This window comes from Pseudomyrmex gracilis, unplaced genomic scaffold, assembly GCF_002006095.1.
Source record: "Pseudomyrmex gracilis isolate BER0280 unplaced genomic scaffold, ASM200609v1 scaffold_27, whole genome shotgun sequence".
Taxonomy (NCBI): domain Eukaryota; kingdom Metazoa; phylum Arthropoda; class Insecta; order Hymenoptera; family Formicidae; genus Pseudomyrmex; species Pseudomyrmex gracilis.
Window position 1 is genome coordinate 1,076,013 of NW_018020611.1, and position 27,276 is coordinate 1,103,288.

The 27,276-nt window shown below is 37.9% G+C and overlaps 6 protein-coding genes and 3 non-coding genes across 15 annotated transcripts; 5 read left to right on the plus strand and 4 right to left on the minus strand.

Moving 5' to 3' along the window:
• The first annotated feature begins 59 nt into the window (after positions 1–59).
• Positions 60–7,868, plus strand: LOC109852319 (transferrin). Its single transcript, XM_020423366.1, has 16 exons — positions 60–142; positions 1,124–1,248; positions 1,636–1,744; positions 2,106–2,239; positions 2,372–2,499; positions 2,575–2,719; positions 2,921–3,078; positions 3,319–3,440; positions 3,524–3,684; positions 3,780–4,023; positions 4,094–4,242; positions 4,388–4,543; positions 4,712–4,816; positions 4,897–5,030; positions 5,129–5,284; positions 7,458–7,868. The coding sequence occupies exons 2-16, from the start codon at positions 1,152–1,154 to the stop codon at positions 7,626–7,628; spliced, it is 2,169 nt and encodes a 722-aa protein (XP_020278955.1). The 5' UTR covers positions 60–142; positions 1,124–1,151; the 3' UTR covers positions 7,629–7,868.
• Positions 5,295–7,449, minus strand: LOC109852325 (isoaspartyl peptidase/L-asparaginase-like). Its single transcript, XM_020423381.1, has 5 exons — positions 7,013–7,449; positions 6,703–6,934; positions 6,442–6,594; positions 6,187–6,371; positions 5,295–5,979 (listed from the first exon to the last, which is right to left on the minus strand). Exons 1-5 carry the CDS (start codon positions 7,160–7,162, stop codon positions 5,488–5,490), a joined length of 1,212 nt encoding a protein of 403 aa, XP_020278970.1. The 5' UTR covers positions 7,163–7,449; the 3' UTR covers positions 5,295–5,487.
• Positions 7,869–8,410: 542 nt separating the features above from the next.
• Positions 8,411–14,163, minus strand: LOC109852317 (WD repeat-containing protein 60). Of its 6 annotated transcripts, none has more exons than XM_020423361.1 (16): positions 13,914–14,162; positions 12,503–13,297; positions 12,138–12,257; positions 11,881–12,059; positions 11,531–11,681; positions 11,297–11,437; positions 11,081–11,221; positions 10,665–10,976; positions 10,274–10,446; positions 9,922–10,141; positions 9,691–9,842; positions 9,482–9,618; positions 9,316–9,374; positions 9,075–9,229; positions 8,860–8,992; positions 8,411–8,770 (listed from the first exon to the last, which is right to left on the minus strand). In XM_020423361.1, exons 1-16 carry the CDS (start codon positions 13,923–13,925, stop codon positions 8,648–8,650), a joined length of 3,003 nt encoding a protein of 1,000 aa, XP_020278950.1. In that variant the 5' UTR covers positions 13,926–14,162; the 3' UTR covers positions 8,411–8,647. The 6 variants fall into 6 exon arrangements, 5 of the variants coding, with proteins under 5 accessions (XP_020278950.1, XP_020278949.1, XP_020278948.1 ...); XM_020423360.1 differs by having other exon boundaries at positions 11,531–11,684; XM_020423359.1 differs by having other exon boundaries at positions 11,081–11,437.
• A 165-nt stretch (positions 14,164–14,328) lies between these two features.
• LOC109852300 lies at positions 14,329–15,908 on the plus strand. The gene is made up of 3 exons (XM_020423339.1): positions 14,329–15,045; positions 15,223–15,560; positions 15,647–15,908. Exons 1-3 carry the CDS (start codon positions 15,002–15,004, stop codon positions 15,847–15,849), a joined length of 585 nt encoding a protein of 194 aa, XP_020278928.1. The 5' UTR covers positions 14,329–15,001; the 3' UTR covers positions 15,850–15,908.
• Positions 15,909–16,408: 500 nt separating this feature from the next.
• On the minus strand, positions 16,409–18,060 carry LOC109852301. Its single transcript, XM_020423340.1, has 3 exons — positions 17,706–18,060; positions 17,297–17,491; positions 16,409–16,959 (listed from the first exon to the last, which is right to left on the minus strand). Exons 1-3 carry the CDS (start codon positions 17,835–17,837, stop codon positions 16,690–16,692), a joined length of 597 nt encoding a protein of 198 aa, XP_020278929.1. The 5' UTR covers positions 17,838–18,060; the 3' UTR covers positions 16,409–16,689.
• Positions 18,061–23,650: 5,590 nt separating this feature from the next.
• Positions 23,651–26,970, plus strand: LOC109852302 (cell death specification protein 2). Of its 2 annotated transcripts, none has more exons than XM_020423341.1 (4): positions 23,651–23,911; positions 25,591–25,818; positions 26,104–26,282; positions 26,518–26,970. In XM_020423341.1, the coding sequence occupies exons 1-4, from the start codon at positions 23,803–23,805 to the stop codon at positions 26,716–26,718; spliced, it is 717 nt and encodes a 238-aa protein (XP_020278930.1). In that variant the 5' UTR covers positions 23,651–23,802; the 3' UTR covers positions 26,719–26,970. The 2 variants fall into 2 exon arrangements, with proteins under 2 accessions (XP_020278930.1, XP_020278931.1); XM_020423342.1 differs by having other exon boundaries at positions 25,723–25,818.
• Trnah-gug lies at positions 24,327–24,398 on the plus strand. Its single transcript has one exon. It is a non-coding gene; the product is annotated as a tRNA-His (tRNA).
• On the minus strand, positions 25,389–25,461 carry Trnar-ccu. The gene has a single exon. It is a non-coding gene; the product is annotated as a tRNA-Arg (tRNA).
• Positions 25,945–26,017, plus strand: Trnam-cau. The gene has a single exon. It is a non-coding gene; the product is annotated as a tRNA-Met (tRNA).
• Positions 26,971–27,276: the final 306 nt, after the last annotated feature.

Consider the following 27,276-nt stretch of genomic DNA (forward strand, 5'->3'; position numbering starts at 1 on the left):
AACGAATTCGTTTTACGTTGCGTTGAATATTTCAAATCGTGTGAGTTTTTCAAGTTGAACACGTGACGAACTGGAGCAGGGAGACGCGCGTTTGTGTTTACTTCCCACCACGTGGAGAAGACGAGATTTTCGATGTAAAAAGGTAAATGACGAAACAAACGAGAAACGATTCTTTGGGATATCTTCGATCATTTAAAATAAACGGAGCACCACTTGGCAGAGAGGCTTGTACTTTCTAATTAAATTACGAACGTTCGTACAACATCGTAATTATAAAGTTTTATAATTACACACACATATAATTATGTATTATTAAATACACCGGGAAATATATTAAACAGAATGTATGTAAAAACTATGTTCAAAAATTCGGGGAAAACAACTCGTGCGGGAAAAGATTTTGATACGGATCTTCTTCAGGTTCTTGGACTCGTTTAGGCGGAAAAGAGATATTTCTTGAGATATATAACAAGTTTCTCAAGGTCGAAAGCGAAAGTATGCTATTAACCGGTCGTATTTTGAACAGGATGCATTTACGTGTTACGTCACATAGAAAACGAGAAGCATGCATTGTTCTTCTCCTTGTTTTAAATGGATTGGAAACGTTGAAATGTTTGTTTTTCTTGAGCTATAATTGCTTCAATAGTATTCTTGCAGCTTTTACACAGCAAAGCAACACATGATACAGTCGTCAAGTGTTTTTTCGATATTTGTTGTACTTGTTGTCTTTGAAAGAGGACGCGGCAATGTTTTGAACTGAAAGCCGTTAAAGTTTAAATTATATATTTTGAAGAGCCATGATACAGCAAAATATATCGCATTTAGTATAAGATTTAGAATTACGTAAAACTTTATCTTTTCCGTCTTTGTATAAGACAGCTGTGAGAAACGACTCATTGTAATTATTTTCAATTATACTATTATACCAACGCGCGGCATTTTTGTTACATTGCGCGGGCAGAAAAACTCGATATGATAAGCGTATCGACGCGTAAAAACATGATATTACATATATCTTTTTGCGGTGGCAATCTCAATAACAAATACACATAAAGTGTGACTTCATTAATTTAGATTTTTTTAGAGAATTCTGTACAGTAAGAATTTTCTGTTCGCAAAAAAGGAGCAGCTCCAGAACGGAAAGGACGAATATGGATTTTCTCTTCATGTTTTGTTGGCTCATCTTCACGTTTATCGTTTCCGTAGAAAGTTATAGAGACAACAATGTTTCTGATAACCCTTCCAAGTGTAAGTAAAACTAAACTTTAAAAGAAAAAACTTTTTTCGTCATTTAGTTTTGATTAAACGAAGAAAATGACGATTGACAATGAACTGGTCGAGGAAGTTGTATCACGGAAAAAGAATCTCAATTCCGTCATTAATTATGCTTAAACTATTAAAGTGCTAAGTAGCAAATTGCAACACGCGAGTTATGAGACACAGTCGGGAAGTTATTATCTTGACGATCATCGACTAGAATATTCTTTCTCGGAAGCATGCCGAATTTTTGAGAATTATAAAAATTATTATTAATACGTTACAAATGTTATTTAATTTGCTGCTTGAAAAATATGGCGCGATGTTTCCTTTGTTTAAAATTCGAAAAAATAACAGCTAAGTCCTGAAATGTTTCAGTAACGATGTGTGTGGTTGAAAGCAAACATACTGCGAAGAAAATTCGTTTGCTTTGTTCGAAACTAGCTGCGCAGCATAGTATAATAGCATGTTCCGTGGGAACCGATAGGCAAGTATTGTCGTGCATAATCGAATTTGCTGTGAATTTGATTTCCGCATAGAACTTTTCTTATAAAAATTCATTGCATTAATTTTAAATCATTTTTTACATGTAAAAGTTCTTTTTCGAGAAGGTCATCTCTCTTTTTTCATTGTTTAGCTAAAGCATGTGCGATATGACAGCAGTATACAAGTCTCTGTACAACATACAACTTTAATACACGTTGACACACATAAACATTATCTGTTTTTGATAAGTTTTTGTTTATCTTTCTTTCTTTTTTTTTTCTTTCTTTACGTAGAGATGAGACCTTCTCGAAAAGATCAATTTGACTATTGACAAAGAATAAATAAAAAAATTCATGCTACAGGTTTGATTGTATACGTCAAGTAACTGAGGGCAACGCACATCTAACCGTAGTAGAACCGGAAGATCTCTTAGCGATAAGAAACTACAACTTGTTCGATGTTCTAGTCACAAATGAGTTAAGACTCTTAAAAAATGGTAATTAATATTAAATTGAGCGCGAAAGACACGCAGTACTAATTTACTTATCCTTTTAGCGAAAATGTGTGACTACAATCTCCAAGTGATGAGATCGTGACTATATCAAATGTTTTCTTTTCTGTTTTTCAGAAGAGCGACGTTTTGCAGTAGTGGTCATAGCGCATAAAAGCGTGCAACGCGCATCAGACATCGAAGGCAAACGATTGTGTCATCCTGGCATCGCCACAGTCAATGATTGGACCAAACCTTTGTCGATGGTTGGTGTGTTCTTCTTTTTTTTTTAACTAGCACGCTTCTTAGAACGAAATTTACTCGATTATTTTGCGTTTCAGTATTTCGAGAACATGTTAATCAGCAAAGAGTGCAGATCTAATGTCACGCTGCTCGAAAACAGATTGCACGCTCTGTCCAACTACGTCGAGATAGGTTGCGTCGCTGGTCCGTGGTCATCAGACAAAACTTACGACTTTTACTTGAGTGCGTATTCAATTAAAAAAATAAAAGTTTTAAGTGCACAGTTGTGACACATTTTTATATAAATTTAAGTAATTTATATGAATATTTATATCAATATTTGCAAACTTTGTACCTTTGCAACTTACTTTTTTTTATTGTATCTCGTGAACTGTTTGTTTGTGATTTGGAAATGATTGAAAATTCTTTCATTGCCGTTTGCAGAAGCAACATACAAGAATCTCTGCGACGCGTGTAATAATCCGGCCGGTTGTTACATGACCGACAAATATTACGGACGACAGGGCGCTTTATTGTGTCTCACTGATAACGTGGGCGATGTCGTCTGGGCCAGACTAGATGACGCAAAGGTGCATTTCAAGGTAACCGACAGGTCAGCTTCTTAATTTGACTCGACTACGTACATGTATCACAGAAAGAACTAATTTCGTTCGTCGATCTAAACAAATCTTATTGCGCGATTGTCAATATACAATTGCAATTATATTGAAATTAGATATTAAGGTTGCTACAAAAGTGGATTTATTACTCTTGATATGATAGTATTTTTTTTCTCATTCTTCTTTTTCTTGTTCATTCGCATTTCAATGTCTTTACTGCAGGCCGAGTCAGTTCGTAGATCAGATTATAAGTTTCTGTGCCAAGACGGTACCACGAAACCGCTCGACTTTAACCAAATCTGCTCGTGGATATCGAAACCATGGCCGGTTGTCATAGCTAAAAAGTAAGGATTTACGTTGCTTTTTATCTTGTGTATAGATATGCACTATTAAAAACCAATGATCAAGCGTCTTTTTTTCTTGTTAGAACGGTTGCCGAGAATGTCGCTAACACAATGAATCACATTGTAGACGCGACGAATCGTAGTATCCCCTGGGTGCAGAGTGTGTTGCAGTTGCTAGAAGACTATTACATCGAGTCAGACTCACTGCCCGAGATAATTACAATTGCCGATTATTTAGATCGATGTAATATGGGATGTCTATAGAAAAGTGTTTAGGAAAATTGTAGGAAAAAAAAAGTTTTAACAGTTTCTTTGTTTTCTCTTTCTCTTCGATCGTAGTCCCGAATTTCCTGAGCGCTTATTTTCGATCGGATTGTCAACCTTCTAGAGGGATAGTATGGTGTGTATCATCTGCTCTCGAGAAGCGTAAATGCGACTGGATGAAAGCGGCCGCCGCTGCATACGGGGTGGAACCGACGATCGAATGCGTTCTGATGAGCAGAACAATGTGCATGGAGGCCACGCAAATTGCAGAAGTAGACATCTTCATGGTGCGGCCCGAGGAGCTCCTTCAGGCTAGAAAGTAAGCGAATGTCGCAGACAAAGAAGAAAAATGTTTCTTCTAGGAGTTTTTAGATTAACTTTTCTTGCAGAATGAATCTCAAACCTATCATCTCCGCGACGACGAACACGAAGAACGGTATGAACAGAATCGTGGCAATAGTCAAGGAGAATTCCAAGTTTAAGACTATATTGGATCTTAAAGGCGCGAAAGCGGTCTTCACAGGCTACAGGAGTGTTGGTATGAGTTTAATATTTTATAACTGTACTTATTATACAAGTTTTTTATACTTTAATATTTTATTTAATATTTTAAAATTCTTTATATGTATGTAATATATTTTATGCGTCTCTCTAATCTGTTTGCATTATCGATCTCTCGTCAGACTGGAACATTTTCGTGATGTATATGAAGAACAATTTTAACGAAAGTTGGGACTGTTCGGACGCGGTGGCTGTTTCGAAATTTTTCAGTCAAGTCTGCGTCCTCGGTGCAAGAATTTCAAATCTTCCAAACAACTTGTACTCCTTGTGCAATTCCGGTGAGATATACAAAATTACGATTAAGTATGTGATGTTCGTAAACGAGTATCAACTAAGTTTGTAAAGATACAAATATGTACAATACAAACGTGTGTACATCTCAGACTAACTAAGTTATTGTAATCGCGTCTAAAAATAATCGAGACTTATTTTCTTCGCGTGTTTAGCAATGCCCACGGCCAGCGATTTGACCGCCTTTACTTACTTGACTTCTGATGTTGTCGACGTTGCTTTCGTCAATCTAAAAGTCATAGAAAATCACACGCAAGCCGGTGAGTAAAGTATTTTAATCATTTTCAGCTTATTGGTTTTGTATTATTTGTACGCGTGTGCAACGTCTTCGAATTTGTAGGTGACTTTTATCACGACAAGTTTGATTATACGATCGTGAACCGAATGCCGAAGTACAGAACATTAGGCCTGACCGTGGCGGACACTTTGAAACAAAATACTCCGTATCTGCTTGCGTGGTCGTCACTCGGCTCGGTACAAACTTCTTCTTTTTTTTTTTTTTTGACCGTAACTTGAGATAAAAAGATACTTTTGACGAGCACAAAGAAACTTGGATTTTTTTATTCTCACAGATAGTAACGTATGAAAATATCACGAGTACAAGACACTTGGAGATCTACGCGATGCTGACCGAAATGGACAAGCTGTTCGGAGAAAACTTCAACGGAATAACACCCGCATTCTCGATGTATGGGCCATTCGACAATAAGAGCGGCGTTATCTTTCCCGTAAGTTAAACGAGTATAAGTCTCTAATAGAAAAGTATTACGTACATTAATTTTAAGATTTTTAACAATACTTAAAAAAATATCATATAAGACCCGCGACAAAATAAAATTCAAGAATTGTTTCACCAAAATGAAAAGAACGGGTTTTAAAGAACAAGTAAAGTGAAAAGTGTTTATTTTGACATTCTGTGCACACATTCAAACTAGTTAGATGCGTCTTCGTCGCACACGCAATCCAGTGGTCGCTCGACAACGTCGACCTTTTCCAAGAACTTCTCGTGTCTCGCGCATCCGTAGTGGACGTAACCTTTGTCGCAATACGCCCACGGAAAATGCGGACACCTGAAAGACACCGACGGCACCCCGTTGGCGGTCAGCGCGATCGCTCCTATGTCGGTCGTTCCGGTTTCTATCTCGAAACTCTTGAACACCGCAGAAAGCACTTGGTCAGACGATGCTGATTTCCGCTGTGACTGTAATCGTCGCAAGATTTGATTAGCCGGGGCATATTTGTAAATAGCTTTGTCGCAACCCGAGACGGACACAGCTCCAGCCTCGTTAACGTAAATTCCACAGCCGATTGTTGTGCCGGTCGCGCTCACGTTTCCGTACAGCTTTCCCGATTCGCCGGCCGTGGAAGTTCCAGCGGCGAGATGTTTCTTCCGGTCATACGCCACTGCTCCAACCGCGCCAACCTGGGATAGAGCGTTTCTTTATTCTTTTTCGAATCTCACAACTGTTTATCACAAATAAAAGTATCTCTCCGCAAAATCATTTGACTTTGCAGATTACTCTGTGTATTAATTTTGAAATAATTTAATAGTTTATTTCAAAATTAATATTGACACAGACAGTGCGTTGTGTCTTATTTGATTGTTATAACATTTTTCTGTGTTAAATACCTGTATAAAATTAAAGTCCAGTTCGAAAGATTCCATCAACTTTGTGAAGGAGATCACTTCCAAGAGACTTTGTATTTCCTCGTATCGTTTCATTTTTTTGTTTCTTTCGATCGCGCATCCTGGAACACAATCCTTTTTGGATCGTTCGTTCTCGTCTCGCAGAGGCTCTTCCATTTTTCTCGCTTCTTGTTATTAAAATTGTAATTGTAATATCTTTTTCAAATAGCTCCGCGATTTTTAGTTCTCTATTTTTACCGTCATCCTCCTCTTCATGTAACGACGTCTGCGACTCGGACGTTACTATCAGCTGATCGGACGACAAATTGGGCATCCCCGACTCCAAGGCGAGTTTTTGCGCTCCGGTTTCGACTATCAGCACGTGTTCCGTATCTTGCAAAATTTTTTTGGCTACAAGTATTTTAGATTGTTTTTGAATTTTTTGAGCGGATCATCAGACAGATAAATATATTTATCGCAGTACAGGTTGCGCGAAGACTTGTGATATGCACAGTAAACCTAACGTTATGGGATGCGATATGTTTCGAACGGCGCCCACGCAACCCGCGCGAAAGTCGTCCGTCATGATCGCAGCATCCATCACGACCTCCCCGTTAGCGTCTAAAGAGCCTCCGAACGCGCAATTGAAGTACTTCTTCCTTTCCAAGTGACGAATCGCGCGCTCGACCGCATCCAGCGAAGAACGTCCTTTAATTAGATCACAATACGCCGCCACGGCAGCTTTCTTCACCTACAATTTTTTGTCTGTCGTATTTTTCATTCTTTCATTCAGTAAGAACGATCGTATTGTTCTTAAACTAGTGGTAACCTCCTCGAGCATAAACTTCCGCGCATATCTGGGAATTTTGCCGGCACCTCCGTGAACAATTACTACCGGATCTGCCCGCAGTGGCTTTTTTTTCTCCGTGGCATCGATTTTCGCCAAGATCTCAGCGATCCAGGCACAATAATCGCACATTATGTCACTAACTCGGTGCTTTTAAAGTTTTGCAAATTTCATCTTGCTCCTTAGCCTTAAAGGTTTTTTAAAAAGTATATCTTTTGAAACGCGCGCACGCGTCTATCGAATAAGAATCAAGCAAACGAGAAACCAGAAAATTTTTGTACGCGATACAAAAACGTATTTTTATACATGTCACTTGAAAAATTAAAACTGACGCGATGTTATTTTATTTCTGACGATAAAACGTACTAAACAGAACAAATTGATGATAGACACGCTCAAAATATTGACAAATTTTGTATCTTTGCAGGAGGACACACGCTACTTGGAGTTAAAAACTTATCAAATGATAAAATCTTTCAGCTACGACACAATAGTAGAGAATATTGTGAAACAGCAGTATTATTGCAACTCAGGAAGTACAAATATATTCTATTTCTTAGTTATTTGTCTCTGTATGATGATAGTTGAATTAATTTAGAGATTAATCCAACATGTGTCGAACCGCCCGTTCGGTAGACATACACACAGTATAAATATATATTATATATACATATATTATATATATGTATATATGAGAGATGTGTTTGGTTTAAAACATATATAGATAAGTATATATACTTATACCGTGAAATCTATTGATAAAATAGTATAAGAAATAGCGAAATAAAATAATTATTCCGCGTGATATCATGTAATACAAAAAAAAAAAAAAAAAAAACTAGTATCTACGATACAATTAAGGACGCAAAACAATATTTTGCATTTTGTTAGATTGATGAAGATTAGTTACTAATTAAGAAACTCTTCTTCGCACACGACAAATCGTGATATTAAATCAGTTAGGCTGTATATGTATATTTATTGTACAAATTCTTATTCTGCATTTATCGTTTCTTCTATTTGTATTACGATAAATTTTATACAATACGTTATATAAATATATACATATAAATGTGTTTAGAAAAACTATTTTATATGTATATTTCTATATTAATGGACGGTATTTTATTTTTTTTCTGACGGACGGAATTGCGATAGAAAGATAAGAACAAGTGCGCACAAAATTACACTGTTGTAAAAGTAGGTATACAAAAATTGCAACGTCTTGAACGTATACACTCTCGAAAACTTCAATAATTATTTGATATGTTCAAAAGCGATTTCTGTTAGATGTTTTTTCTTACTAATTTTATAAAATTGCAGCTTCGAGATACAAGAGGATTGTTTCTCGTCTCAATTACAAATATCACTTGAATATACGAAATAGTTTCAATTCATGTTAAAACTACTTATCTAAAAAAACTACTTATCTAAGTTATCTACATTGCACGTGCATGTGTATATTGGAAGTATAAAAGTGAGTCTCTCTCTCCAATTCTCTCCTGATCATTAATATGTATAAATACTAGACAGCGAATTTTATATTTAATATTCTATTCTCGCTCTCAGAATGCCTCTAAACTTCTGTTTTCGTCAATCTGCTTTTTTAATTCTCGCTTATGAAACTGAAACGTATCGCAAAAATATACTCAGCTCTTGTAAAAATTCTTCTTTTTTTGTGTAATAGAAATCTTTCTTCAATTTGTGTATCACTACGTCACCAGATTCCGCTCCAAGAGCCTGACAAAAACAACATATTGAAGTTACGAATTCACATTTCTCTCTTTTGAGCAAATCCGTCTATAATCTGTCTAGTTTTCTGAACTCACCAGATATTGATTTGTCATGTCCTTGTCCATTATGCACGGAGATAGTTGCATACTATTTATTTTCCCCCATTTTTGCATAGACACCGTATACAGGGGACTGATATCACTCTTACTTAAGTCCCATATGTGAATCCTATTGAATATTTTGTTTATTTCTTATATCTTTACTGATATGTGTACAATTTAGTTCACATATTTTTTTTAGACTATCTCACCGAGAACTGTCATCCAGAGTAAATATCGTCAGCGGCTTTGTTTTTGACCATTTTAGAACTTTAATCCTCTCTGTGAATTGTTCGTTTTTCAGCTGCACGATTGGTCTTTGAATATTCAAATGATGAAGCCTAATCGTTCCGTCGTCACAGCCGACCTAAGTGACGTGAAAAATAAAATCAATGAGAATAAAAAGCAATGAGATTTCGACAATAGATTACAAAAGATAGAAATCATTTATACCCAGAAGAAGGATTGACCGAAAGGACAAACGTCGATGCAAGTAGAATTGCCGCACTCACCTATAATATTTAATACAATTGACATAAACTATATATACATAAGTTTCATATATTATAATGATGAATGTTCAAAACAACATCAAAACAATAATGAAACTATGACTCACTTATCTTAGCTGGTTTGTACGTTAATGGATTAGTTCTGTTGCCGATACAAGTAGCATGCAAAACATCGGTGCTGTTAGTCGCGACATAAATGTTATTCGTGTTTGCGCTGTCTACATGCATATCGACAAAGTTCGTTCTAGAAGAAAGTCAGACAATTAGATTTCGGCGAACGTAATACTGAGACGAATTAGAGAATATCGAAATTTACATTTCTGTGTCTTTTTGCGTTAATAACGCTTTCTGATTCTTCACAAGTCTTATGTCACCCCAATGAGAGAGTCCCAAGTCGTCAATGTTTATGCCCATTCTATGCACGACACTCCACGTTATGAGACAGCCGTTCTCATCTAAGCTACATATCTGTTAAATTCGGCGTAAGCGAGTATTAGTAGAGCTACATTTTAACGTAGAAAATGTTTCAATAAGTTGTGACGGTAACCTGGATAGGCACGAACTTGTTGCTTCCGTTTTTAACAGAAGCAGTCTCGATCTTGGACAACACACGTATCGCAATAACTTGGGACGTATGCGCATCCGCTTCTGTGTTCGCTGTTGTCGTGTAAGTAGGCATTCTTATCACCCAATCTAACTCGTTGGCCTTGTCCGTGACTCTCTGATGCCACATCGCGTCCTCTTTCAAGTTCCAAAGACTCAGCGATCTATTTTTTAAATTAATGATGGTCTTTAAATCCTCAAATGTTTTTACATTTTTTAACGAATTGAGATCTTTTTAATCTTTCAACAAAAAAAACGTGAAAAAAAACATTGAAAGAGAACTCAAACTTACGTACCCATCCTCGAGTCCGGCGAATATCACGTTGCAATTTGTTAAATGAAAACAACAGGCAGTAATGGGACTCTGTGAATAGAACAGTTTCTTCGGCATCGACGGCTCCGAAATGTTCCAAACACATCCGATGCAACAGTCGGTGATGTAATCTTGCCTGCTCACGGTTTCTATCTCCTGTTTAAAAATATTTTATCTATATATAACTAATAAATAATTTATACAATTATATATAATACATATAGTTATAAATATATGTTATATAAACTATATATTAATTATATATACAATACAAATTATTTATATTGGAATATATACAAATTACAAATATATTATATATAATGATATATATATGTATTTTATCGTTTTGACGACGAGTAAGTAGCCATTTATACCTCTTCTACAGGAGCGTGAACAGTGAGCAGAACTTTGTTTAAAGCGTTCGAATAGTGTACGATCTTAACCGACCTAGCAGCTAAGAAAGTTACTGAATCTACGGAGAGCTTCACGAAACCATTGCTGAACAATAATTTGTCCACGTCGCTTTTAAAAACGGTACCGCCGTGTTTTCTTTCTTCTAACAACGATAACAGGACCGTGCCCGCGCGGTTTAGAAAGTCATTCAATCGCACGACATCGTACGACGGTCGTAACGCAAAGTTTATATCATCCGTCTCGTCCAAGTCGTTTCCGACGCCAATTTGTTCCTACATATAAAGTTTTACGAAATTTAAAAAGACGACGACATATATTCTTTTCTCTCAAAAGTCAAAGTATTGCATCTTAAAACTATCAGTAAAACTTATATTACCATCTTGAACAAGTTTATGTCTCGTTTATCACGCAGTTCTTTTCTACAAGTTACGGGGAACTGCGTCCACTTGTTCCTGTGAAGGATCTCGTCTGTCTGAATCTCGATATCCGTATTATCGTCGCCAGTTTGAGTGAAGACCTGTGTGTGAAACGCGACGCGTAACAATCGACTTTGCACTTTTACAAGACAGAACGCATATGCATTGTTACTTACTTGCTGAGCATTAAGCTTTCCGTAATTCCTTATAAATTCGTCGTAAGGAATGGGACTGCATTCCAAGATCGACCATTCCATAAAATCTAACTTTATCATTTCCAAGAGTTCTTCGCCTCTGCTTCGAGACTTTCTCGAATTCTGCAAAAAGACAATATGGAACAATTTTGAGACTAACTTATTACATTTAATATATGACTTTTCTTATATATTAATAACAATAGTAAATATTACCTTTTCACGTCGATTCTCTCTCGCTTTACGAAAATCAATGAACGGTATTTGCGATAACGGCGGAGATTTCGTAAAGTCTCCCGAGCGACTGTCCTCGAAACCCTCATCGGTGGACGACGGCAGAGACTTGGTTTCCACAAGTCTGTCGTCGCTGCTTCAATAGATGCGTAAAACATTAATAAAAAAATTAAACTTCTTTTATTATTATTTTTTAGACAAACAAATGTTTCATTTCAGAAAAAAGCACACGTAGAAAACAATCAAACAATCACAAGGGTGCAAATAATACAAAATGTGTGAATGTGTTTTTTATTTATTTTTCTTGATATTTGATTTTAGTTATCACGAACCTAAACGGTTTGCCAATCGGCTCTCTTAATTCGGGCAACGGCGGCGTGTTGGACTGATTTACAAACATTGATTCTACACGCGCCGCCCGTTTTCTCGCTTCCGCGAGATCGTAATGCCCCGAGTCGAGCATGCGTTCCTCCTCGGCTTTCGCATGTTCAGTGTTGTTCATTGCGCTTCTCTGTGTGTTAAAAAGTATCTTTTTAATACTATGCATCTCTTTTTTCATACGTGATTCATGTTAAATAGACAATAATACTTTTTCTCGACTGTATAGTTCAATAGGTTCCAAATGGGGACTGCTTCCGCCGCTGTCTGTCTTTTCGCTGATCGCGGAAGTCTCGCTGTCGGTGCATTCTTGAAAATCCGACTCGTAATCCTAAAAACAAAAAAAAATAAAATAAAATAACAAGATCTCGTATTCTGATTTTCAAAGTTTTGCTCTTGAATATAATTGAAAAATAGTCTTTTTAGTGCCTTAGGGTCGGTTTGCGTTGCTTATACTTTTTGCGATTTTTAAACAAAAGGTTCGTACTTTGATAAGAAGAAGAAAACAAAATAAGGTCCAAAAAAGTGTAAACAACGCAAGCGAACCTTTTGAGTTTTTCTTCTCGTGTTTTTTACCTCAAAATCATCTTCATAATCGTATTCCTTGTCCGAGTCCGACTGCGCATTATCGGAACGCTTATCCGTTGCGACATTCTTCTTCTGCGTCACTTTATTCATAGCATCCGGCCTTTTTATGGCGCTATGCAGCATTTTTATCTCGCTAGGACTCAACGTTCGAGATTTCCTACGTTCTCTGGACGGCATTCGCCACTTGCTTTGATTCGCTACAGACGAATCTTGCAATTTCTCTTTGCTTCTCGATATCCGTTGAACAGTCTTCTCGTTGGACTTAACGCTAAGCTTGTTCGCGGTCGACTTCGGTATGTATATCGTACTCAGACCTCTTTTTTCGGAGTAACCCGGCTGTTCTCTGGATTTTCTCTTCTTGACGACACTGTCGTCGCTCGACTTCGCGACATTCTCAGATCGTGCCTTGGAGCTTGTACTCGTTTTCGTTACAGAATTACCGGATGGAGCTTTGACTAAACTAGATCTCGATGTTGAAGATGACGCTTTAATCAGACCAGATTTCGTTGTTGAGAGACTTTGCTTATCAGTCTTGAACTGAGAAGATCCAGCGGATTGCTTACTGGTAGTTCTAGTCGATTGCATTCTACTTGTCAAGGACCTTTGTAGCTGCTTAGATGATCTATCTCCGTCGCCTTTGTGTTCAACAGTCCGAGACTTTCTCGAAAGATTAGGCTCTGCTTTCTTAGGTGCTTCTGCATTGCTTTCGTTGCCAGATGTAGTTTTTGATCTTGATTTGTGTATCTTGGCTTCATCTTTAGGTTCTGCTTTCTTGATGGTTCCCTGAGATGAAACAAAGTTTTTTATTTAAAACTTATTATTTATTTACTTATTTTTAAATTCAATTTTATTTGTACTTGACAAATGAATAATAAGAATTAAATGAGAGTGGAATCAATTATATTTTTGAAAAACAAATTTGTTACGCCGTTGTTTTCACTTATATTGCAAAAGATGAGATAAGAGAAATAAATTATTATATAGATAACAAGTAATCGCAAGATTGTTATATCACGAATACATAGTGAACAAGACATTGCGAAGACCATCAGTCGCGTGCGCGTAGTTTATAACTAATAAAATAAGCGTATTGTATAGTTGTGCGGTTGCGACCGGCAATAAAATTGCCGGAATATCTATATTGCGAAGTCGCGCGTTATTGCGATGATGACGTTTTATTGACATTTATGCAGCTTGGCAAGAAATGTCAATAATTCCGAGGCTGACGTGTGTAAGAAGCCTTGACCGTGTGAAATGTCAAATTCGCCCGTGCGATTACGTCAATTAATTTAAACAAACGAGAACGCGCAACTCGCTGATTTATTCTTCCATAAAATGAGAATGTAATATGCGATTAATTCTGCACTGACACGATCAAAAACACTTGCGAAACACTCACTTTGTTGGACATTATGCCGCTAATTGATCGGCGTTGACAGTTGGAGCAGTCGTAAGGCAACCATGATGTAAACCGATGCGACTTCAACGCCTAGGAAGGCGTTTCTTTGCAACTGTAACGTCTCTTTGAAATGCAACTTATACCAACAAAAGATAAGAGCGATTGTGTCTCGATTTCGTAATTACCGATGCTCGATCACGCGCTTTTGTTATATTTGTGATATAAACAGCATATATATAATTTTAGTATAAATAAACATTGATATATAAATTTATATATATAAAATCAACATATGTATAGACAGTTTAATGTGTGATACAATATAAATATGTATAATATATAATATTCTAGTATTGTTTTATATCTCACAATTTATATTTACATATACATAATTTTATTTATATATTATCTGTATTTATATTTATTTATGTACAATACAAAACAAATATGTAAAATTTTCTACAATTGTCTATACATATGCGTTTTAATAACACATATATAATCGTGTATGGTACGTATGACTATGTAACTGTGTTTAGAAGCTGATATATATTATGCGTTGTATATATATATATTGATGTATATTATCATTTAGTGTAGTATATATTAGAACGATATATAGATGCATAGAGCATATATATTAGGGATATTTAAAAAACACAAAAACAGAAAGAGAGAAAGAAAAAACACTAAAAAAAGCAAACACAGTGTGATTGTATATATAGTCGTACAGAATGTATGTGATTGTATATATTATTAGAATGGAAATTGGAAATACGATGATATGTAATATTTCGGAGATATTCTCATATCATCTAGATAAAGCTGAGGATAGAACAGAGCAAAGAAAAGAACAATAAATTACACGAAGTACTTTTACACATGAAGTTGCAGTAATAATGACCAGATAATAAAAATGAAAGGTGCAACTTCATACGTATTCGCATTTGCTTTTATCGTCACTACACCGTTAAATTTTGGTTTCTTTCGCTTTTGCATAAAAAGAAGTGATTTTTAAATGTAACATCGGCATTCTCTTCCATTTTGTAACTGAAAGTTGGACGTTCCGCGTTAACAACCTGAACAAAATGCGCAGCCAACGTATTGAATTCGAACGTGAATGGAGGACGAGGTTTAGCAAACTATAATATTAGAGTTTGAGAAATCGCAACATTTGTTCGTTCAAAAGATTAAAATATGTCAAATAAAGCGATATATATATACATATATACATATATTACTTTTAATGCATATATCGGTTGTATAAAACAAAGTTGCATTTATTTATTTCTAATAATTTGGCAAATAGATCTGCGGAAACTGACGAACAGAATTTTTCGCGATGGGACGCTCATAAGTCGACGACGGTGTACGATTTAGTGTACAATTACTTGCTCCAATGCGCCGAGAGAGACAAAAAGTGTAAACAGCGAAACTGCGCGACCAATAAATTTCAGAGACAGCACGTGAGAAGAAGAGAAATTGGCGGACGAGTCGCACCGACTCGAACGAATTTCCGCGATGAACGTTTCGATGAAAATAAAAGACAATTCAAATCGCGCGCGGATAAAAACGCACTTTCCAGACGAATATTCCGAAGCTCGTCGAAGAAAAGTATTGCCGATTACACGAGAGCTGTTCGCGATGGTATGTATATAAAATACAGGCATTTAAGCTGATAATTAAAAGAAGAAAAAGAAAAAGATCATTAATTTTTTATTTCCACTGCTTAGGACGAAGGCAAGCGAAATTGTACGTACGAGAAGCGCTTATTTACGGTTTACAATCTGGACTGTTGATTTCGAATGATCGAAGAAACAATATACTACGTGTATCGAAAAAGTTGGGAATCTTTCCCACGAAAAGCGCGAAAGAAAACGAGGACGATCGGTCGAGTGTCACATCTAGAGAATTTAAGTACATTGTGCGAGACTGATGAAATTTGCTCGATTGTAATAAATTTGATTAACAAATAATTAGAACTGATGAACATCATTTATATAAGTGTGCGTTTTTATAGGAAAGGAACACGTATTTATAAGAAAATACTTCTTTGCAAAATCAATACTATATATTTTTACTAATCCATATATTTTATTAACTTGTACAACAATTACTTCTTCAGTTGAAAAAAAAAAAATACTTGGCGCTTTTGCGCTTCAATATGCGATATCATTGAATTTTTAACATTCGCGTAGCTCAACGGTGATTTCTCTCAGAAACGATAGAACGATATTTCAGAAAGCGAAAAATCTGGTTTTGATTTTCGGCGCAGTCCCTTACGCGATATTATCGTCGTCTTCGTTGTCGTTCGCATTCTTCGCGACAGCTTTGGATCCATCTTTTCAGCTCTCGTTCGCGCGCCGCGTTTCTGTCGCAAGAATCTCGCGCTTTCAATTCTCTGTAAGCACTATCGTCCGTATCTTCGTCGTCATCTTCCTCTTTTCTTTCTTCTTCGTCGTCTTTTTCATCTTCTTCATTCTCTTTGCCGTTTTCTTCATCTTCCTCATCATTTTCTTCATCATTTTCTTCATCTTGTTCTCCATTTTCGCGAGGGCGGCCTCTTCTTCGTCGATTCCCACGAGGTCGTCCTCTCGGACGTTCGTGGGGAACTCGATCCTCCTCGGCGTTGCAGATGACGCAATCTGCCTCCATCTCGTCCGCACGTTGCACGTCCCTTTGATCGTCCAATCGCACTTTCTTTGCCTTGCCGTTTGGAATTCGCGAAGGTGTTCTCTCGAATTCTCTAGAAGGTCCCGGTATCGGCTCCGCTTCGTCACGTCGTTGGTCGCGTCGAAGAACGAATTCCTCCACGTCGCCACGATCTGCGTTGTCTCTTTCGTCGATCGATTCCTCGAACGTCGTTCGTGGAGTTCGACGCGGCGATCCGTTTTCGCGATTGTTGTTGTCTCTTCTTCTCGAAATATCGTCCATCGTTGATAGATCCGCGCGACCTTCGCAATCTAGGGAGCATCCATATTTCCGTTTTGTACTGACAACAGGACCGACCAGGTGGTACTCGTTTCTCAATAACTCCAAGACAAATCTGTCACGTAAAAATACATCGTGTCTTTCAATTGAAATGCGATGCGTTGATAAAACCTTGATTTAGACCGGCTTTTTCTCAGACGTCGGATTCAACTGATACAAATTTCGCGTCGTATATCGCACAAGCGCAAGCAACGTACGTGATTAAAGCGAAATCGATAGATGCACAGCTTGGTAACGAGATAGACTGCGCGATACAATACAGTAACGTGTGGTTGCCTTGAAAACGCGCGATCGCGTCCTCACACGCGAGGAACGCGCGGGCATCTTCTCTTGCGATCTTCGACCGAGTTCTAGATCTCGCCGAGAGAAAAAACTAACCCTTGAGAACAGACCTGTCTCAGCGCGGTCCGCACCTGTGCGTAAAGATCGCCGTCGTTGCGATAGTTGGCCCGGATGTAGTCGACGATGTCCTCGGCGCTGGACGTGGGCGGCTGATCCACGTCGCGCTGCAACGCGCGCATTGCCTCCATCACGCGCAGCGAGAACCTCGACGAGGTCTCTATACCGCACTTGCACTGCCACGGTATCTGTAAATGAAAAAAGATAATTTTTTCTCAATTTTTTTATTGCTCTCGGAAAAGCTCGGAAGGTCTAAAAATTTCGTGGAAAATTCTCTCTTTTATATTTTGAAATTGTTTCTTCGAGAATTACGAGTTTGAAAGCAACTGAGATTTTCTTAATGAGAGAATTTAATTAAAATAGCTATTGTTTGAGTACAACAGTACTTCTTCTGTAACTTACTTCCTTGGGCGTACTTTGAGATCCTTCGCAATCGTTCGGGCAATCCTGAGATTGCGCCGCGTCTTCTCGATTCTCGTCGAGAACTTCATTGACTATAGCGTTAACCTTTGCTTCTGATTTTCTATAATTCATTGCTGATTTAATTCGCCGTCTAGATCTAAAAGGTTAGTAAAAACTGTCATCTTCGCAAGACATATCGCAAGACGCGCGTCTCAACGTCTGAAAGTCGCCATAAACGAGCTGCTCTTTTGAATTCCAGCAGCATTCGGAAAAAAAGTTTCGAACAAAGTTACACAAATGTCTAAAATACTGATACAAATAGCAATTCCGTTCGAGAGGACTCCGTTGATTTCGAAGGATTTCAATAAAGCTCGAGCCGCGAATCGTCTTCCGTGACTCGCGGTCTTGGTATCGATTTGCAATCGAAATAACGCCCACGACAAGGGGGCGTAAATGAGTGCTGCATAGAGAAAAATAGGCAGGGGGTGAAATATGTGAAATATTAATAGCGCGGCCGGTCAGTAAACGTGACTGGCGCTGCGCACGGAAGCGACGCTCGTAACGTCGTCGTTCGTACGGAATTGCGACGATTTCCCGGAGGTCGTTGGAGAACGCTCCTCGGGTTGTGTATACAAATTGCGATTGAAATTACTTTTGCTATTCACGTGCAAATTTACGCACAATAAACGCTCTTTCTCTGACGATAGATCCGATAACAATAAAATTACAGAGGCTTTTCTATATTCACTTCTTCCCCTAATAAAACGCCGACATGTCTAGGCAGAACGTTTTCCACGATATATTCCAGTATTAGAAATATTTCCTCGCACGTTCTCTTCTCGCATCGCGCGATGTCGCCTTCATGTTTGTCCAAATGGGACAGACCGCGAGAAGAAATTTCAGGAAAACAATCAGAAAAAAAATATCTTTTGCAACAACGTTTTATTTTTATATAATAATTAATGCGCGCGCAATATCTATTCTGTCTCGTAAAAATCTTTCTTTTTTTTCCGCAGCTCGTTTGGGATTTCCCCGTGGCGCAAAGTTACACATAACTTTCTCGGTAATAAGATTCATGATAGCGCCTCGTAAAACTAACACGGTAAAATAAGATTACGCGGATAAAGGTGGAGGGTGGAGAGTCGAAGAAGAGAGTTAAGACCGCGCGCCCGCAGGCACCACGCTCCACTTTTTCCTCGCTCGCCGAAGGCTGGTGTGGGCGATTTCGCTTTGTTGTTTCACGCCGTTTCCGATAAGAACGAGCCGGGCCCCGTCGAAGAATTACCTGGACGAGTGCGCGCGAGGATAAGAACCGTGCCGCGCGCGGTAAGCCGCAATTTGCCGACGGCTCTGGGAACCCAAGGGCTGTGGACGGCCTGGCGTGCTCTCTAACGGGGGCAAATAGTCTAAATGATTAGCCCTCTCTGTCCCCTCCCCTTTTTGGTTGTTCGTCCGCTCGAGCGGCCGTTTCTTTCGTCCGTTAATACACTCGTTAATTGCTCATCATGATTCATTAATTTATATCTGTCTTATATTGACGTCACTAATGTCTCGACCTTTTTAAAATAAACCCGAGAAATTGGGTTTTCTGAGTCAAGTGGACTCTAAATTTGTATATTTGAGGTTTAATTTACTTTAGATCTAAATAATAGGATTCTAGTGTATCAGTTTCTACTCTGCACTTTGCACACAAGCATGTGTTTACCTTCTTCGACAGGCAAACACACTTATCGTGTTCAGCCATTAAAGTTCACATGTGCGCATCGTCATGTCGGAGCTGTATATTAAAAAAATAAGTAGATAAACAAAATAACTTTGCGTTATTTGAGTGAAGAAAATAAATAAATGTTTGTATATTATTTTAATTATTGCCGACTTTCTGTATCTTGAAATAAAAAATATTTCACGGATCACACTTCGACTTAGCACCCATCGGGTCAAAGTGAAACAATATATAATAGCGCGAGCTTTATATATATTAGAGATACACAAGCGCGTTTCTTTGCCGTGAAAAGCGCGCCGCTCTAATTAGTCAAGTCCCGGTAACGATTCTGCGGTTCTGAGAGCGGTGCGGAGAGCGGCGCGAGATAAATACGGCGAGCCGCAAAAGTAAGAAAAGTTTAATCGGAACTTGGAAGGTAGTGCGGGGAAAAGAGGATAGGAAATAGAGGAAGGGAGGCCATCCTCGTGACGACTTGATGAGATAACTTTGCCCAAGTTGTGAAACAACGGGCGTCACGATACACGACTTCGTGCCGAGGGTGAAAGGAGAATCCGTGCTTCCCGCACAGGGGAGGAAGAAACCAAGAGGCAGACACGCGACCCCCTTGGATACCGCGCTGTCCTGTTGCAAGTTGCACACAACGACGACAAACTTGATGTGTGAGAAGCGACCTCGTTTTCGTGCGACAGGAAAAACGCGTGCGAGAAAACGCTTGTTATAACTCTTCAGCATTCAGAAAAAGAGAGTGTCAGTGACGGCAAACGTTTGCTTTAAATTGTTTCAACGTCGTTCGCTGACTTTGTCAGACTATAAGTATATCTTTTGCTATTTTTCCTTGTGTCGAACTAAAATCTCTCTCGTAACTTTTTTATTTTTAATTATTTGACGATAAATAATAACGCCGGAATATCCTTCAAGATAGAAGGGAAATTCTAACACGTGAGTGTAACAAAAATTAGGAATTTTCCGCAAAAGCAAAACTCGTCACACGTGAATTCTTCGTATATACGCCCGCGTGAGCGTTCGAAACGTCGATTAGACCGATTACCGGCGGGACGCGTCACGGGGTCGTCGTCAGAGACGTGGATCCGGGGGTGCGTTTGCCAGCTTGTCGGTTCATCACGTGATGTGATGTCACGTTACCTGGTGGTCGCCGACAGGTGTTCACGTTCGCACGACCAAGTCCGATCGCGGGCAAAGACTGCGCGGAAGTGCTCGGCCCGTGTTATCGGCACAAATCCAGCCAGCGTTTAATGATAACGAGCAGCACATCCGAGCGACCGGGCGACAAGAAGCGCGCTTCGTAATACCCACGTGTAGCGCGATCGATCCTCGTGAAGCTTATTGTAGTTTTTTTTTTTTTTTTACGAAAAGCGAAAGAAGAACGCGCACTTTTTAGGCTCGAAATCAGTTTCCGAAGTAGACTGGAATATTTTGTCTAAATTCTTGTTTCAATTGCGATCTCTAATTATTTTTTTAAGAAGGTGAGCCGAAGCATTGTTAAACACATTTTGATTTTTATATCTTATAAAGTGTTTTTTTATTTCTTTACAAATTGAAGAACACAAAAAATTTTACGGCAACACCAGGACGCGTTTGATCTTTCGCGCAAACCAAACTCACGCGAAGAGGAACACCCGATTGTTTCGAAGGCGCCTGTAATTCCGGCGTCGTGGGATCACAACCACGTGGGGTCCGTTCTTCCTTCCCTCTTGCGCAGTAAATTAGATATTACGATACCAAATGACGTTATTTAACCCGACCGTGCGTGCCCTGTCGGAAACTAAATTTATGTTTGGCCTTCGACGAGTTCCACGATATCGCGCTCAGGTGAATAGGTAACGTTCGCGATTCTCAATTATCGCATCATCTCATTATACTATTCGCGTTCGAGGTGCGCATATAAGCACACATGATGGAAAACTTCTCGTGGCGATTTCTTGTTTACTGGAAAATGATTATGCGAACTTTCCGAACAATCCACACAACGCGATCGTACACGCGCAAAGGTCAAAGGACGCGAAACACGCGTTCGCGCAACACGATCGCAACGCGAAGGTAATCGATCTCTTGACCGTTAATCGCTAGCTAGAGGATAATTACAGGACTGAGGCCGGAGTTGCAACATTAATGAGATCGAGGGAAGGTTTTTGTCGGGGAGGGATACAGGAACAAATGGAAAGAAGAGAAGGACGCATCTAATACAGCACACGCCGGTTGCTAATTTACTTCATAATAATTACTGGCAGCGCATTGAACATTCGTATACGTAGGTAACGTGAAAGTGTCAGGTGCTGACTGTCCCAGAGACACATTAGAAAGGCACGTCCATACACGTGCGATGGTTGTGTGTAACGGTGTGCTTTACGCGAGACGCGTGTGCTGTTGCATACAACAACGCCGCGTTCTACTCCTTCTCGCATGTGCAAGACTCGCACCTGCACCGCCGCCTCAAGTCTCCCAGAAGGACGAAGGAAGACGATCGTAATTTCTGAAAATAGAGCGCCGCGGCCTGAAGAATCGCCCCGTTTAAATCGCTCGCCTCGCCTGTGTGTGCCTGAAAGTTTCTGAATTTTCCTAACCAGATTCGATCAAACTTGCCACGCAATTGTTCGACCTCGCGGATTTCCTTTTTCTCTGCAATGTCACGACTTTTCTTCCTCGGTGATCCGAATCATTCGCAACACCAGCTCGCTGTGCAGAGCACTTTTCTCAAAAATTTTGTATTTACAGTTCTTGAAACTTGATGTGTATTTCTACTTTTTTGTTTTACGTTAGTGTTCATAGCATTTTTTGCGATGAGTATGTTTCGCTCTTTTTTCCTTTCTCTTCGTGTTTTTGTATTAAACGTGATAATGTACGCGATGAGAAATAAGTGACAAGTAACTTTAAAAATTATATATGTCATTTAAGAATTACAGATCGAGGCCGTAGATGCGTGTACGCGATAAGAGCTGGCGATCATCGCGTGGCCGCGACTTGTACTGTCGAGCGATGAACCACGAGAATCGTTGATAATGCGAGCGTAATGATTGGAAGATCTGAATCAGTTCGGTTACTTGAAATTGCGGGACTGCTCGTTATTCTTTCGCGCCGATGAATATTTTACATCGCGCTCTGGCGTAGAACTTTTATTATCACGTTCGTGACTTATGTATTAGCCTCGGTTTAAAGACACGAGTTGTTTGTGTCCGAAGCGAATCCTTTCAAAGTAAGAAAACCAGCTTTGAAATACACATTGCAAATATACATAAATATAAATTATCTATTCTTTACAATATAAATTAAATTATTTTTTTATATAATGGGAATATTATTTAAAACGTTTGCTTCACACAAATGATAAATTATATCTAATCTCCATTTTATTATACAAATTGCAGATAAATTACTCGATTCTTGAACGTCAACACGTTCAACATTTATTTCAATAATTTATGATAGCAAAATAAATGATAATACATTAATATTTATTGCCATTTACACACACTGAACATTATAGAACTCTTGTCGTCGGTTATTTATTTTGACGTAGCCTTTTGCATGTAGCTGGTGTGACATTCTCGTGTGATCTATTATGCCGTGGATTGCAGATCCACTTCGATGATACGGCGACGACGAGCGATCGCGAGAAATGACATACCGCGATTGGTCGGTCGTCCGCGCCGCCTGCGTCTCCCTCTCCGAAATCCAGCAGTCGTGTCTGGCTGGTTGCCGCTAATGAGGCGGCAGCAAATCGGTTGATCGCGCGGTCAGTGCGCATGAACTTGAAGGCGGAGCATCCCGCACCCTGACGAATTGGCGGCTCTCGCGCGTAACACACACTCGTAGACATTGCAACACGTGACGTGACGCAACGCGTCATCGCTCTCTAAGTTCGGCTAGTAGTTGGGCCAAGTTGTAAGTCCGACAGTTCTTCACGCCGTGTTTTTCCCTTCGTCTCTTCCGAGAGTTGAAAGTATTTTCTCGAGGAAACAAATTCGTAATATGATTTTCTGATCAAGTGATCTTTGTTAACGAAGAAGAGTTCAAGAGTTTAAATTGAAAAGGATATAAAGTCCCGTTGTGTTAAAATTAGTTATTATTTCTAAAAGTTTTGATGATAGTGTGTTGTATCAATCAAAACTAACGGCAATTTATTGAAAGAGATGCATTGTTGGCAATGGTGGCACAATACATATCTAAAACGACATTTAAACCTCAACCGATTTTAAACAATTATTTTATGTGCATTTAGATAAATGCACAAAAATATAGTCTGATGTTATTGTGATATTCAAACTTTGTTAAGTAATTGAAAGATTTTTGTTCGATTGGAGAAATGCATGGAAATTATTTTGATTCTGAATATTGAAGAAGAATATCTCTCAAAAAATGACTTCGCATTCGCATGCAAGAACGATGTGCACCGGAAACACAGTATCTAGCGCATTCTCTGCGCTGCACTTCTTACGAAGTTACAGTCTCTTCGCTCCAAATTCAGGTAAGTCAATTTCAGTATATATATTAAGTTTTCTCAGCTGAGAAAAAATCAATGTTATCGGTAATTCAACTTCACTGTAGATTATTTGTCTAAAAATTAAAAATTATTACAATTAAAAAACTTCGACTAATGTCGATCTTTTTACAATGTAACGCGTAGTTTCTTTCATTTCTATTATTCTAATTTTGCATGTGTTTTAATTTTTATACATTTATAACTATCTTTATGTTAATGTTTGTGTTATGTTAATGTTTTATACTAGATTAAGTGATGTTTAAACAATATTTAGAGAATAACACGTCATTTATTATTGATTTACTTTCTATTTACTCTCTCGTTACGCATAATTGAACAAGTTGACCGATATCTAGTCTGATATCTCATATTTTGCAGTCTTTTCTCAATTCCTCCAGTAGCCGTGATCGTCTAGTGGTTAGGACCCTACGTTGTGGCCGTAGTAACCCAGGTTCGAATCCTGGTCACGGCAATGTGAAAACATTGTCACGGTGGAGGTTTTTTTTCTTTAATTTTTGCTTGTTTTGCTCATTTTTTAATATTGTTGTAATCATTCAAACAAATTTCAACAATAAATGTTGCACAATTAATAAATAAATAATCAATAATTAACACTTAACAAGCATACCGTGTTAAAGAGCATAATAAATGTAAAATTTAAATCAAATTGAGTAATTTGTTGTTTATTTGAAAATATATTGTTTACTTGTTAAATTTTTTTTTATTTTTTACGCAAGCATGTTTCTCATTACGACCGATTGTCTTATTTCTACCATCGCTATTACATTCGCTCTCGTTTCCTAAAATTCTAACTGCCGTTTAAGCAGTTAATGTCTAAGTAAATTTTATGACTTAGCCTGTAACAGTCTCAGCAATTTGCACAGACGCTGTTTGCGCAGTTTCGCACGAAACATGACGAGTCGTTACATTATCACGACATACGGACTACGATGTTTCATTGTCGGTATAGCATGCAACATACAATCATGTCATTATATATATAACTGTACAGAGTAAAAGTTTTAGCTGGCAAAATTTCTAAGTGTCAAATAAATTTTCCATCGATCAAGCGATTCTCTGGAATTTCATTTTATGATGTTAATTAATCATGAGAGAAACAAAACAAAAAGAAGATAACAATTCGGTGATATTGCCTAGATAGATAGGTCGAAAGAGAGAGAGAGAGAGAGAGAGAATATGTGTATATTTATATGTATGTGTATGGTTACAATTCTAGTTTCTTATAAACAATAATAACAAATTATTGCTTATTATTACGCATCTGAAACCACGTTGTCTTTTACTTGAGCTATATTCTATATTTTTATTTTATTTTGTCATCTTTATTTTTATTTAATGTAAAATATTTATTTTTAGCAAATTTTAATTTTTGAGTGTATAAGTTACAAAAAAACTTGTACATTATTATTATTTATTAATAATAAATAAAAAAAAATTAACATACCCCTGGTGGGACTCGAACCCACAATCCCCGGTTTAGGAGACCGATGCCTTATCCATTAGGCCACAGGGGCGGTCAATGAGCGATAGTTTAATTAGCAATAAGATTATCCCTCTAGATACTGTTGTTGATTATTCACATTTAGCAATACAAAACCAATAATATAATTATCAAATGTAATTGAATTTTTGTTTACCATCAGATATGTACAGATACGAAGCATACCCGTCACGAGATTATAACTTTGTCGAGCCGGATATTTTATCGAATTCCGCTGCAACAGATTCACCAGCTTCACCGTTAACATCCTCTTCTCTATCAACGACATTTTCAGTTCCGGGAACTCTGCTTCAACCGCCCTTTTTAACTGCGATGCCGCCTTTGGTGCAGTCTCTGAACGTGCCTCAACCGTTTTCGACTTCTTCCTCAGGTAAAGCAATTCCTATTTCGATTTAAAATTTAATCTTTGACTTTAAAAAATAATCTCTCATGTATTAAAGAGAATTATATAAAAATTTGTATTAGTTATGCCCTTATTAGCGAATTATCGTCGAGTGCCTCGGTAGCGCAGTAGGCAGCGCGTAAGTCTCATAATCTTAAGGTCGTGAGTTCGATCCTCACCCGGGGCAGTTTTTTTTATGTTTATACAAACATATTTTTTTTATTTATTTTATGAATCCGTGACGTTGCAACGATAATAGTGATGACAAAACAGGTGTCATGAGCCGCCACTTTATCACCGCAAGTGGCATAACCAGCCTCCACAAGAGACCCAGAAGCGAAAAGAAACCAATCCCAGACGACCAGAAGGACGAGAAGTACTATGAGAGGCGCAAGCGGAACAACCAGGCAGCGAAAAAGTCACGAGATGCTCGCAAGATCAGAGAGGATCACGTAAGAACAAATAAATCAAGAATAAAGAAAAAAATACTACGCAATAATCTAAAAACGTATATATGTTGTAGATCACTAAATAATAAAAGATAAATATTAAGATAATAAAAAGATTAACTTAATTTCCTAATTTTAATAAACTGTTTTACATAATATTAGCCATATCTTCAATTAGTGCCAGTTTTTATGAGAAAAGTTTTATGTATGTATATATTTTTACACTATGTGTGCGTAGATTGCTCTGAGGGCGACGATGCTGGAGCACGAGAACGCGATCCTGAAGGCGCAGATAGTGACCCTTCGCGAAGAGGCGCAATCGTTGCGACACATGTTGATCAAACAACACACACCAGCAATACAATCCATCGAACGGTCGCTTTCCTCCATGACACCTGTAACACTCTCACCCCCGCATACTGCAAACCTAGATTGTTAATCTCGAAAATTCTTACAAGGATCGCGTAAATGTTTATATCCCGACAAGTGATGACAAATTGTATTATTATGTTGGAAATTTTTGTGACTGTAAATGTGTAAAAAAATTCTTGCGTTTGCTGAGAAAACAACATAGTTAACTACACTGCTCTTTTCTTTGTGCAAATAGTAAAAAGATCAGCAGTGATTGAAAGAGATTATCTTAATCTTAAGACTTGGATCGAAAGAGATTATTATTTCCTGTTAAAAAATATTATCGTTCATTATATACAGATATAATTATTGTTGCTTAAACGCGCCACTAAAAACATGTATATGTAAGATCTATATATATATATATATATATAGCGGCGCAATAAAATATTTAAATTGTGTAATAAATAGATTTTGTGCAAAAATTTATAAAAAGTTTTTATATATTCAATAAACCCTTCTGTCTTTCTCTTTCTTTTTAATATTTTTGCAAAATAGTTACACCACGTTTGTAAAATAAAAACTTTTAAGTTTTATTCAATTTTTCTTTTTTAAATAAAACTTTTTCAAAAAAATAAATTATTTC

What these genes read in the sequence shown, in the direction of transcription:
- LOC109852325 (XM_020423381.1), bottom strand. Translation starts at nt 7,162, where the DNA reads ATGTGCGATTATTGTGCCTGGATCGCTGAGATCTTGGCGAAAATCGAT. An exon ending in ATCGCATCCCATAACGTTAG is followed by an intron (nt 6,595 to 6,702) that starts GTTTACTGTGCA and finishes AAATACTTGTAG; the next exon opens with CCAAAAAAATTTTGCAAGAT. An exon ending in TGGACTTTAATTTTATACAG is followed by an intron (nt 5,980 to 6,186) that starts GTATTTAACACA and finishes GCTCTATCCCAG; the next exon opens with GTTGGCGCGGTTGGAGCAGT.
- LOC109852300 (XM_020423339.1), top strand. Translation starts at nt 15,002, where the DNA reads ATGCGCAGCCAACGTATTGAATTCGAACGTGAATGGAGGACGAG. An exon ending in GAACGTGAATGGAGGACGAG is followed by an intron (nt 15,046 to 15,222) that starts GTTTAGCAAACT and finishes TTTGGCAAATAG; the next exon opens with ATCTGCGGAAACTGACGAAC. An exon ending in CACGAGAGCTGTTCGCGATG is followed by an intron (nt 15,561 to 15,646) that starts GTATGTATATAA and finishes TCCACTGCTTAG; the next exon opens with GACGAAGGCAAGCGAAATTG.
- LOC109852302 (XM_020423341.1), top strand. Translation starts at nt 23,803, where the DNA reads ATGACTTCGCATTCGCATGCAAGAACGATGTGCACCGGAAACACAGTA. An exon ending in TCTCTTCGCTCCAAATTCAG is followed by an intron (nt 23,912 to 25,590) that starts GTAAGTCAATTT and finishes GTTTACCATCAG; the next exon opens with ATATGTACAGATACGAAGCA. An exon ending in GTTTTCGACTTCTTCCTCAG is followed by an intron (nt 25,819 to 26,103) that starts GTAAAGCAATTC and finishes ATGACAAAACAG; the next exon opens with GTGTCATGAGCCGCCACTTT.
- LOC109852301 (XM_020423340.1), bottom strand. Translation starts at nt 17,837, where the DNA reads ATGAATTATAGAAAATCAGAAGCAAAGGTTAACGCTATAGTCAATGAA. An exon ending in CTCAAAGTACGCCCAAGGAA is followed by an intron (nt 17,492 to 17,705) that starts GTAAGTTACAGA and finishes TTTCATTTACAG; the next exon opens with ATACCGTGGCAGTGCAAGTG. An exon ending in TGCGGACCGCGCTGAGACAG is followed by an intron (nt 16,960 to 17,296) that starts GTCTGTTCTCAA and finishes TTTACGTGACAG; the next exon opens with ATTTGTCTTGGAGTTATTGA.
- LOC109852319 (XM_020423366.1), top strand. Translation starts at nt 1,152, where the DNA reads ATGGATTTTCTCTTCATGTTTTGTTGGCTCATCTTCACGTTTATCGTT. An exon ending in TGTTCCGTGGGAACCGATAG is followed by an intron (nt 1,745 to 2,105) that starts GCAAGTATTGTC and finishes TTCATGCTACAG; the next exon opens with GTTTGATTGTATACGTCAAG. An exon ending in ACGCAAAGGTGCATTTCAAG is followed by an intron (nt 3,079 to 3,318) that starts GTAACCGACAGG and finishes TCTTTACTGCAG; the next exon opens with GCCGAGTCAGTTCGTAGATC.
- LOC109852317 (XM_020423358.1), bottom strand. An exon ending in CCGATTGGCAAACCGTTTAG is followed by an intron (nt 11,685 to 11,880) that starts GTTCGTGATAAC and finishes CATCTATTGAAG; the next exon opens with CAGCGACGACAGACTTGTGG. An exon ending in TTCACGCTCCTGTAGAAGAG is followed by an intron (nt 10,447 to 10,664) that starts GTATAAATGGCT and finishes ATTTTTAAACAG; the next exon opens with GAGATAGAAACCGTGAGCAG.